This window comes from Stigmatopora nigra, chromosome 16 (genome assembly GCF_051989575.1).
Source record: "Stigmatopora nigra isolate UIUO_SnigA chromosome 16, RoL_Snig_1.1, whole genome shotgun sequence".
NCBI lineage: Eukaryota > Metazoa > Chordata > Actinopteri > Syngnathiformes > Syngnathidae > Stigmatopora > Stigmatopora nigra.
In genome coordinates this window covers 2,138,487-2,149,708 of record NC_135523.1, presented here as the reverse complement: position 1 = coordinate 2,149,708, position 11,222 = coordinate 2,138,487, and the positions used below count along the sequence as shown (strand labels likewise).

General features: G+C 38.5%; 1 protein-coding gene across 2 annotated transcripts in view; it reads right to left on the bottom strand.

Moving 5' to 3' along the window:
• The window catches only part of pou6f2 (POU class 6 homeobox 2), a 53,458-nt gene that overhangs the window by 10,262 nt on the left and 31,974 nt on the right, over window positions 1–11,222 (bottom strand). For both annotated transcript variants that reach the window (XM_077735527.1, XM_077735528.1), the window contains exon 8: window positions 8,421–8,716. In XM_077735527.1, coding sequence (XP_077591653.1) covers window positions 8,421–8,716 — 296 coding nt within the window. The remainder of the gene's footprint in view (window positions 1–8,420; window positions 8,717–11,222) is intronic.

The following is an 11,222-nucleotide window of genomic DNA, read 5'->3' as shown; positions in this document are numbered from 1 at the left end:
TTGTTGTGTTGTTTGGGGTTGTTTTGGAGGGGGAAATCGCTCTAAATAAAGGGTTTGAACATGAGCTCATTGGCTGCAAGTCCTCCCACGTCTAGCGCCGTCAACAACTGAAAAAAAAGAGGAAATAGCAGTTGCTAGAAGACTCTAGCTTTAAATGTATACGCAGTATAAAACAGAAAGAAGACTATATTTGATCCAAAAGCATCATTTGGATATGTCAATGTACTACACTACAGTACTACTACTACCACTATACCATACTACACTAAAGTACTACTTCCACTATACCATACTACACTAAAGTACTACTTCCACTATACAATATTACACTAAAGTACTACTTCCACTATACAATACTACACTAAAGTACAACTACCACTACACCATACTACACTACAGTACTACTACCACTATACCCTACTACACTAAAGTACTACTCCCACTATACCATACTACACTACAGTACTACTACCACCACTATACCATACTACACTAAAAAGTACTACTACCACTATACCATACTACACTACTACTATACCATACTACACTACAGTACTACTACCACCACTATACCATACTACACTACAGTACTACTTCCACTATACCATACTACACTAAAGTGCTACTACCACTATACCATACTACACTAAAGTACTACTACCACTATACCATACTGCACTACAATACTACTACCACTATACCATACTACACTACAATACTACCACTATACCATACTACACAACAGTACTACTACCACCATACCATACTACACAACCACTATAACATACCACAATACACTCCACTACCACTACACTAAAGTAATCTACTGTACTCCACATTCCATTCCAGTACACTATGGTACTCTTTTACCTAACACTGTTAGGTTGTGTGTAAAAAGCCATTGATTGAGATGGACTACAGTAGTCCAAAGTGTGATCTTAGTGTCCCTCGTTAGCGCAAAGAGCCGTTGGCGGCGCCGTCGTGGTCGTCGTCCCTAGTGTCCGCCACAACAATAAGAGTGGAGGCGCAGTACGTGGCGCCCTCCCTCGACAGGCAACTTTGTCCTTCCATTCTTTCCACACGCCACGCTTGATATAATCAAGTGTGACACGCTCCGTATGTGTCGCCGCCGCCGACTCTTCCCTCTCTTGCGTCCCCCCCGATGACGTCCCCCCACTCTGTGCTTAAACATCAAAATGCCATTAGGCCCTCGCCAAACACCTCCGCGCTGGGGCCAACTGTTGCCCACTGCTGGGCCTCTGCTGCACACCTTACCAGACTACAAAAAATAAATATAAAATATTGGTCAAAAGAGACAATAACGACACTCAAGTGCTCGCTTTGCCTTGAGGTCAAAGGTTCAAAAATAGTTACCAACTAACTTCCTCTTCATTTTCCATCAGTGGGAATATCAACTATTGATCCCGTGTTGAAGTATTTTAAGCAAAGTCTGAAAAATCAAAAATGAATTAGACAAAAATGGCAATTTTTTAACATGATGTTCACTTTATAGTGCATTTGAAAAATAACTTTGGTCAGGTTATTATTTTGAAATGGAAATAAGTACGATTTGGGTGAAAAGATACTTTTTTAGTGTACAATTTTGGTGAAAAGATACTTTTTATAGTGTACAATTTTGGTAAAAAGATACTTTTTATAGTGTACAATTTTGGTGAAAAGATACTTTTTATAGTGTACAATTTTGGTGAAGATACTTTTTTTAGTGTACAATGATAGATGCATTTTAGAAAAAATGATTATTAATATTAAAAAACTGTTGTTTTTGTTGTTACATTTTCCTCAAATATTTTTGTAGAGTAATAATATGTGGAAAAAGTAGAATGATTTTTTAAATAACTCCCCTTCAGGCCTTTTTAACAGAAAATTACAAAGTATTTTTTAGACAAAAATGGACTTTTTACAGCAATTCCACCGCCATTGGCTCAAAAACGTTTCCCTCTTGAAGGTGACAATTTTGGACTTAAACGTCAGTGACATCATCTCGTCTCCGTGATTGACAGCTAGTTATCGTGCCATCAAATAAAAGACATTAAGGGGCGTCCAAATGGGGGCGTCTAATGAAGCGCGATGCAAATGAAGGCGCGCCCAGAGTCGTCAAAACGTTGAAGGCGACCATAAAACGCTGATGGAGTACCGCACGCCGGCCGTCAATCTCGCCGTCGAATTAAGGCCGCCGTTAATCGTGCCATAAAATCCCGGCCGGACCATTTGTTGATAATTGTCAGTCTTTTTCGCCCGCTTTTACGCCACGCGGCGCCGGGGTTTCTTTGATCGGTTCGGGGTGATCGATGATATTTAGCGTCTAAAAACGCGGGGGTGATTAAGCATCCGGCGGGATGTGCTGACCATGTGACACTTTTGCGGCGCGGGGATTTCTGGAGGGTCGTAAATCTGCGTTGGCGGCACGTGGCTGGAATTTTAAGCAGAGGGGATTATGGGTAATTGATTCTTTTGATCAGCTCGGATACATGTTTTTGACGGAATATTCATATTATTATTAGTTTTTTATAATTTGTTTTCTGAAAAAGGTTTGAAATCATTTTTTTTAAATAACATGGCGGTATTTCGGTGTTTTTTAATCACATTTTTGTATTTTAGTCAAATATTTTGCATCATATTTTACTGGTGAAATGAATGGACAATATTTGGGGTATGTTTTGATAACATATTTTTGCCTTGGTACTCTATATACTATAGATATCTAAGTATATGTGAATAAAAATGAAATAACGTAATAAAATTTAAATATTTACATTACTTAGTTACATTCTATGACATTATTTTGGCCAAAAAAATGAAATAATGTAATAAAATGTAACTAAATAATGTAAATATTTAGATTTTATGACATTATTTCATTTATATTTACCTATATTTAGATGTGTAATATATAAAGTACCAAGGCAAACAAAATTTTCAAAACAAACCCCAAACAGTAAAATGTGATGCAAAATATTTGACCAAAAATACAAAAATGTGATTAAAAACCACAAAAATATGGGCATGTTAGTTAAAAAAAACTTTTGTCAGACAACAGATATATATCTATAGACAATTAGCATACATATGTTATTGAAAATTGTCACAATTGTTTGATAAAAAAATCAATCTAACATTAATAAACACATTAAGTTAGTCATGGACTTTTCAATGGTCTCAAAAAGATGATAAAAATATCTTTGATTAGATTTTAAGAATCCCTCCTTGAACGGAAAATGTCTTTTCGGTCTGACATATCAATATAACATTTGAATGACTTTAATATCTAGCCAATCAATGTCCAGTGATCTTTTGATGTTCTCAATTCAATAGAGGGAGGGCCGGATAAACACAATAAAGGTAAGTGATGACTCTCCGCCTCCTCCGCCTTGGCCGCCACGGCGCTCTCCAAAAACACAGTCTGTATGTAATGAAGAGAAATGGACACGTTGTCATGTGTCACCGCCGCGGCAAAGATGAATGGCGACGTCTCAAGCGCCCCCAATCGATAATTTGGCCTCCCTCGTACTAGTAAAATCATCTCTGATGAATTGATGACATTTACATCTGTATCTTCGATCGCTCCACTTGCCAGGGACAACACGCCTGGCAATTAAATAAAAGGCGCTGAAAAGTCGTCAAGGCCTGTCCCAAATTTACTCCATAACATATTTCCAACGTAAACATATCGAGCTGTGGCTCAATTTAAAGTTGAAAGGAGTTAAGAGCCAAAATGGCGGTGTCTGGAGCCCTGGCTATGTTGTTGATGGACACACCCACCTACCCAATGGCGAATTATACTGACTTTAGATGCCTGAAAATATTAAATGAGACAACAGAATACATTTTAGGAATATTTTACACTTTTTTTAACTTTTAACGGCATTTAACAGTGCTAACAAATACTACAAGTGACTTTTAAAATAGTAGCTGAGCATATTTTGTACACAAAAATCTTAAAAGTGCTAATTAAAATTCCTAATTCATCCCAATTCTCAGATAATTTAGCCCCGCCCACTTTAAAAATCTCCAAATCGTAGAAATTATCACTATCTGTCATCTATGTATAGCTATCTTTTCTTTAGTTGTGAACTAGAGCTAGCAAGCTAGCTAACTAGCGCTGGAAATCTACAACTCATCACAACCAGAGTTACTGGAAAAAATGGCTGTTCTCTGTCTACAAAATGGCAACAAAAAATGTATTTTTCTATATTTAAAATGACACAAACACAGTTATTGTCAAAATTTGATAGGCTGGCTATTTAAAGTCAAATAAGGTGCATCTGTCATGGGTTTTTGGGGCATCGGCCGGTCGGGGGGGTCTTAAGAAGGCATAAAATTGCCTTACATAACAAGCTGGCGCGTGCAATTTAGACACGGCAATGTTGACTGAAGCAGAAAATAAGACGGCCCACGTTTGCTGCTATGAATAATTATAAAGACCAGCAAATCAAAAAAAAAAATACTAAAGTAAGCTGACCATGACAGCTCTACTACTACTTTTATTTACTCGCAATGAGGGATTAAGCAAAGAGAGATGAGGCCCTAATTTAGAAAAAACTTAGTCTTGTTATGACTAAATAATGTCATTTTGCTGTTTATTGGTGCGTAACTTGAGTTGAATTATGTAGGCTAAAAGATATTAGCTTTTAACCAATATCTGTCAAACTGGCGCATTCAATTTATTATTATTTTAGGCATTGTTTTTCCCAAAATGCAATTCACCTGAACCAAAATGGCTGACGTCCCCTTCTACTTCTGACATAAGTTTTTAAAGACTATGTTGTGCTTACTTTTCATCAAAACGACAGAATTAAAACACGAAATAGACCCAAAATGGCCGCCTTCCCAGCTTCCTAAATCAATTTTAGACTCAAGTCCTTTTAACATTTTCCTACGTCCACAAAAGTGGTCCAAATTTCTTTGAAACGTCCTTTTTTTAGGCCCTGGCTCGAGTTCGGGGGTCCTAAGGCTGACGGCGATGGAGGAATAGGGTTTCTTTAATTATCGGCGGGGGTTGTGACACCGAGCGGTCTAAGTGCTGGCCCACGCCGAGGAGGCCGGGCCCTCGGGGTGGCGTTCCACCGCCGGTAATTTGCGGTGCCCATTAGTGACCGCAGACAGAGCGGCGAGCGGGTGTAAAAGAGAGAGAGAGAGAAGAAAAAAAAATGAAAACAAGCTTTTAATGCTAGCTTATTGCAAGTTAAAAGTCCCAACTGGGTTTTTGCTATGGAATGTTAGCGCGACGTTTTCTGCCTCAATGGTTTGCCGTGGTGTCTTTTTGCTTTGGGTGGCGACTAGGGACGATTGGACGATTGGACGGGGGACATTTGGCTGCTTTCTAGTAGCTCAAGGGACTTTTGGGTGGATTTTCAGGGCATGGTTTGTTTTTTTTATAGTGCTTTTGTTTCTTTTAGAGTAGGGATGGCAACTTGATTTCATGTGGGTCGGACCATTTTTGATAGAATATTTATATTTTTTTTAAATAAATGGTTTAAAAGGATAGAATATTTCATTTTTATAGATCTAAAACAAGGTTTATTTTTTTAAATATATTTTTAGATTTTCCAAAATGATTTTTGAACTAAAAAGACAGAAAAAAATGGAATAAAAAATGACAATTATTGATTAGTGTTGTTTAAAATGTTTTAAAATGGTATTTTTTGTAGCTAGGATTATCTGACAGTTTTGTTTATTTTATTTAATAATAATATTTTTTTGTGTCTTTTTGTAGTATTTTTTGACAGACTAATGTTTTTTTTCTAGTACTTTTTTGTTTATTTTGCGCACATGTTTTAAAATGGTATTTTTTGTAGCTAGGATTATCTGACAGTTTTGTTTCTTTTATTTAATAATAATAGTTTTTTGTGTGTCTTTTTGTAGTATTTTTTGACAGACTAATGTTTTTTTTCTAGTACTTTTTTGTTTATTTTGCACTTTTCCCTATTGACATTTACTATTACTCTCTTATTTAAAGTCTCGACCAATCATATTTTCAGCGCATATTGTCTTGAATAAAACAGATCCGTAAGTAAAGGGGGCGGAGCATCAAGCTCCAAGGTAGGCGGGGTCCCGGAACAGTCTACAAGCGTAGTAATGGCGAGCGAGCAAATGTGGTCCGTCCGGCTGGTCCCGATGTAAGCCAGTGGAGTGGCAAATTACAGGCCAGCCTACAGCTGTAGCCCGACATTATGATTAATTTGATCGGTAATTTCTCCTGTTTTTCATTTTAATCGTCGCGCCCGTTCTGCCGTGGCGGCTCTTTCAGATCTAATTAAGATCAATTCTGTCGCCCGCCGCCAAATCCCCGAGCGCTTCGGGCGTGGAAAAAAAAAAAAAAAAAAAAACCCTGCGGCGCCAATCAATCAAGCGCCCGGTTGGTCGCCATTGTCGCAATAACACAAAATTTCCTCATTTTATTGAGTTTATTTGCAGTTGCCGGGCGGGTTTGAAATGAACGGAATTAGCTGCGCGATTGGCTAATTAAAAAAACACTACGGGGACGTCACTAATACTTGTTGGATTTTCACAATATAAATTAATAATAACAATTTAAAAAAGGGCCACACTGTCTGTTATCTTATTTCCAATTTTACAATGAAAGGGTTAATGTTATCCAATCAGCCAGACCGGGAGGCGGGGTTTTCCAGAGCGGGCCTTGAAATCCCATTGAACGGTCGCCGTGGGCCGCGGCCTGTCCTTGCCGAGGCTGACCCGGAAAACAGGTAAACCTTTTACGGGCTAATCCTATTTGATTGAAGCAATATCTTAATGATATAGTATAGCCCATGTGGACTACTCTCAAGGGAATTCTGTCTTCGGCCATCATCATCAACATGGCTTTCAAAAGTGAAACCTTTCTAAAATGGCCGCTTTTGGACAAAATGGCAGACTAAAATGACTATTTTTTACTGGATGTAACAACGATAGACAGGACTGAAATTAGCTGTAAAGCAAAGAAATGCTATTTTTGAAAGCCTACATGATTGACAAGTGTCATGTTGCTAGGTTACCATAGACACAAACGGATGAAAATGGCCAAAAGGAGCCTCAAATTTAAAAACCTACCGACAATTGACATGCCTCCAAAACCTCAAGTTACTAAAAACCAAAAAATGTCAAACATCCTCCATCTTTACACTCATATCTAGACATTTTAAATCTTTCTTGTGGCAGTCCAACCACATTTCATATCATTAAAAGAGGGACTTTTACCAAAACGGCGTCTTCTTCACCAGTATTTCTTAGTACTTTTATTTTTGCGGGTCGCTACGGCTATGTTTCCTTCCATTTTTAGCGTTAGCAAAGCATCTGATCAAGCGCGTTGTCATACTCGAGTAATTCGAGTTCAGTTCTCAAGTAATGCCTTTGGAGGCCCATTAAATCCACCGTCTGTTTTTTTCCTCCCGCTGAATGTCAGCAGGCCGTGACGGGGGTCGAAAAATTCGGAGGGGCGGGGCTAGTCCAAGACGACGGACAGGGGGGGGGTGGGGGGTTCCCGTACGTGCATCTTGGCCCATAAAGCTCACGCCACAAGCCAATAAGCGTCCTGACGCTGATGAATGTGACCGGGGACGGGCCAACGACCCTGGCCGGCCAAAATGAAACCGCGGGGATTTAAAATAGGACATTATTACGGCCAAGGGTTGGACGGCGTGGACGAGATGGATGGACGGACAAAAGTGACTGGCCAAAAGGAGATGGGATGGGCTAGGGAAGAGACAAGATGGAGAGGAGGATAAAATGGGAGTATGGATGAGCTCACAAGCCGTATGACGTTGATTTCTGGGAAATTATTCTTGGAATAAAGTTTCTATAAACATATGATGTATTGACTTTCTGTTTTAGGATCAAATTAATATAAGAAGAGTATAGATGTATATTACATTTCCTGATTTTTCACTTTTTAAAGCAATAATTGTCATTTTTTTATTATTATTTTTTTTTTTTTTTAGTTCAAAAATAATTTTGTAAAATCTAAAAATATATTAAAAATAAGCTAAAATAAACATTGTTTTAATCTATAAAAACTCAATATTAAGGGCGTTTAATCCAGTTCTTTAAATCCAAAATATCTAAATATTATTGTAATTTTTTAATCTTTTTTTGTTTTGTTTTTGGTTCCAAGATCATTTAGTAAAATCTAAAAATATATTTAAAAAATAGCTAAAATAAACATTGTTTTAGACCTACAAAAACGGAATATTCAGAGCTTTTAATCCAGTTCTTTTAATCCATTTATAAAAAAAAAAAAAAATCTAAATATAATATCTAAAATGGTCCGGCCCACATGAAATCAAGTTGACGTTAAAGTGGTCCGCATAGTGACCAATAAGAAGGTCAGATAAGTGTGGATGTACTCACTGTGACATCCAAGGACAGCACTACCTAGTTTGGGAAGGAGAATATTTTGGACTTACCGGCAGAGGAATGGGTGGCGTGACGGGTGACGGCAGGCTCCGTGCGGGTGATTGGTTGGGCCGGTGTATGGGCGGAGACGCCGGCCCTTGCCCGGAGGCGGAGGAGCAGGTGGAAGCCGGCGAGGGCACCGACGACGACTGCTGCTGACTTGGCGGCGTCATGTGATGATGGTGTTGAGATGGCAAATGGTTTTGGCCATGTTGTTGTTGTTGTTGTTGTTGATGATGATGATGGTGATGGTGCATTTGTTGGAGCTGCTGCAGGTGTTGGAGTTGGGAGTTGAGAGTTGAGGTAGCTGTGGATGACACAAGGGAAGAAATCAACACCTGTTCTGATTGGAGAACTAAGCCTAGAGATATGGAGATGGATGGTGTGAAGACACAACAAGGCCCCCCAGGCTTTCAAGTCCCTCCATCTACTTTGGCTACAGTTACAAGGACAAAGAGGAAATAATTGCTATCCTCCTACTCCGCCAAAGCCGCCGAGTCAAAAGTCTTCATTGTCACTCGGAGGATGGCTGGGAGATTCTGCTTTAATGGTTCAAATCATCACACCAGGAAAAAAAAAGGATAGTCGTCTTGTTCAGGGACATTAACTAATTGGATCTGATAATGGTGGCCATTAGAATGCTCTTTTTAGAAAAAAAGATGATGGACGCAGAGTGGAAAATCGACAAAACTGAGCTTTTGAAAAATTGATACCACCATAATTTCTCGTTCTCGGACCAATCCGGATTTTCCAATTCATATTTGGGCAAACTTTTAGGCCTGGGGGGGCCACATTGTCTTTAAAAATGTGACAGATGGGCGGGGTCAGCACAGGATACGATAACATAAAAAAGTGCATCCGTTAACAGTACATATGAAACATAAACAGAAAAAAGGACTCAAGTATTGATATACTCATTACTCATCATTAAAGTCAAAAGTATAAAGTACAAAGATTATTCAAAAGTATTAAGAAATATTAAAATGTCATTTAAAAAAAGATAGAGGGGCTGTAAAACACAAAAATCAAATAAGAGTGGACAAAACTACAGCCCCATCTTGGAAAAAAATGAATGAATAAATAAATAAATAAAAAGTAAAAAAAAATATTTGGAAAAATTTAAAAAAATAAAAAATACATAAAAAATACTAAAATAAAATTTGGACAAAGCCTAACGGGCCGGATGTAAAGAGCCTAACGGGCCGTAGTTTTCCATATATGCACTAGGCACTAAATAGCCATTTTCAAGCACCCCCCAAAAAAGGCAGCATCTCGTAGAAGGACCAATGAAAACCTCACAAGTCCAAATCTCAGTCGCCGGCCGCTATGACAAAATGTTACGCTTCTCCTTACGAGACGGAATACAAAAAGCACAAGACAAAAGCTGGCTTTGGACGGCGCCACTCGCGTCTGTCAGAAAATTATGGAAAGCGCCTTGCAGATCAAAAGAGGAGAATGCGAGAATGTCCTCCGGCGTGGACCATTATGGCGAGAAACAAGCGGTGCATCAAGACGAGATGAGGCAAAAAGCAAACAAATACAGAGGGAATATGGAATAAGCCCCATGTGGCCTTATTATCAGAGGCGCACCGCAGGTAACTTGACTCCGTTCTTTTAACGGCGCCGCTTTATAAACGCCGTGTGCTCTTGTTAAGACTGTCAGGACCACTGACCCGCTCCCGTTCCTCTCTAAGTGGCCGTGGCGCATCTCTTGTTGGGGGGGGGGGGACGGCGCCGGCTAATTGTTTGGGCGTCCAATGACGGAGGAGGACTGCAAAGCGGCTCATTATACGGAAAAATATACTTTTTTTTGGACTATGTTTTGCGAGGAGGACGGATGGGGTGATGTGGGAGTTATTTGGTGGTTTTGTTGGGAAGATGAGGGTTCGAACTCGAGGGCCAGCTGTCAAAAATTGTTAATATTGCTAATAATTTGTCAAGATCTCAAACATTGTATCGTAAAATGTTGATTTTTCCAAATGAGCTGGGATTAAAAGATGAATGTTATTATTTGAATGGTATTTTGGATCCAAAATGGCGGCACGTATGGTGTGCAGTGGCTCTTGGGTTTCCAGTTTTGTTTTGTGACTTTTTAGTTTTATATGACTTACTGGGAATGTATTATTTGAATATTTTGGATCCAAAATGGCGGCGCGTATGGTGTACAGTGGCTCTGAGCTTATCAGTTTTGTTTTGGGAGTTTTTAGTGGTTTATATGACTTACTGGGAATGTATTATTTGAATATTTTGGAGCCAAGATGGCGGCGCGTATGGTATGCAGTTGCTCCTTGCTTTTTTAGTTATATTTTGTGACTTTTTATAGTTTTATATGACTTATTTATATGTTTTTTTTACTGGGAAAACGCATTTTGTGGAGTAGTACCGCCCATTTTGTTGTATTTAGCTGTGTATAATAACAATAAAGGCTTTTGATTTTAATTTGAAAGGGTTTTGGTAACATTACCACTATTCAATGGACATAACTTTATCAAAACAGACGTAGCAAAATGTGCTAAAAAGGCAACATTATTAGTTCTCTATTAATTCTAATTATTACTCACAAATTGTAATTCCCAAATAAAAATAAGCAACATTAGCATGTTAGCATCAGATCGATGAACTCCTGTGGAAAAAGACAAAAACATTTAAATGTTTTAGCTAGTTTTGGTCAAAAATTATAGCATGTTTGGCTACCACAAGGAGTTAAAATGTGTTTTCTAAGCATATTTCAAAGTATATTGCAAGTCAAAGAATCCTATCTTCTCCATGGAGATGTTACACAAACAGTATTCCGTAATGCCTTCTTATTTTTA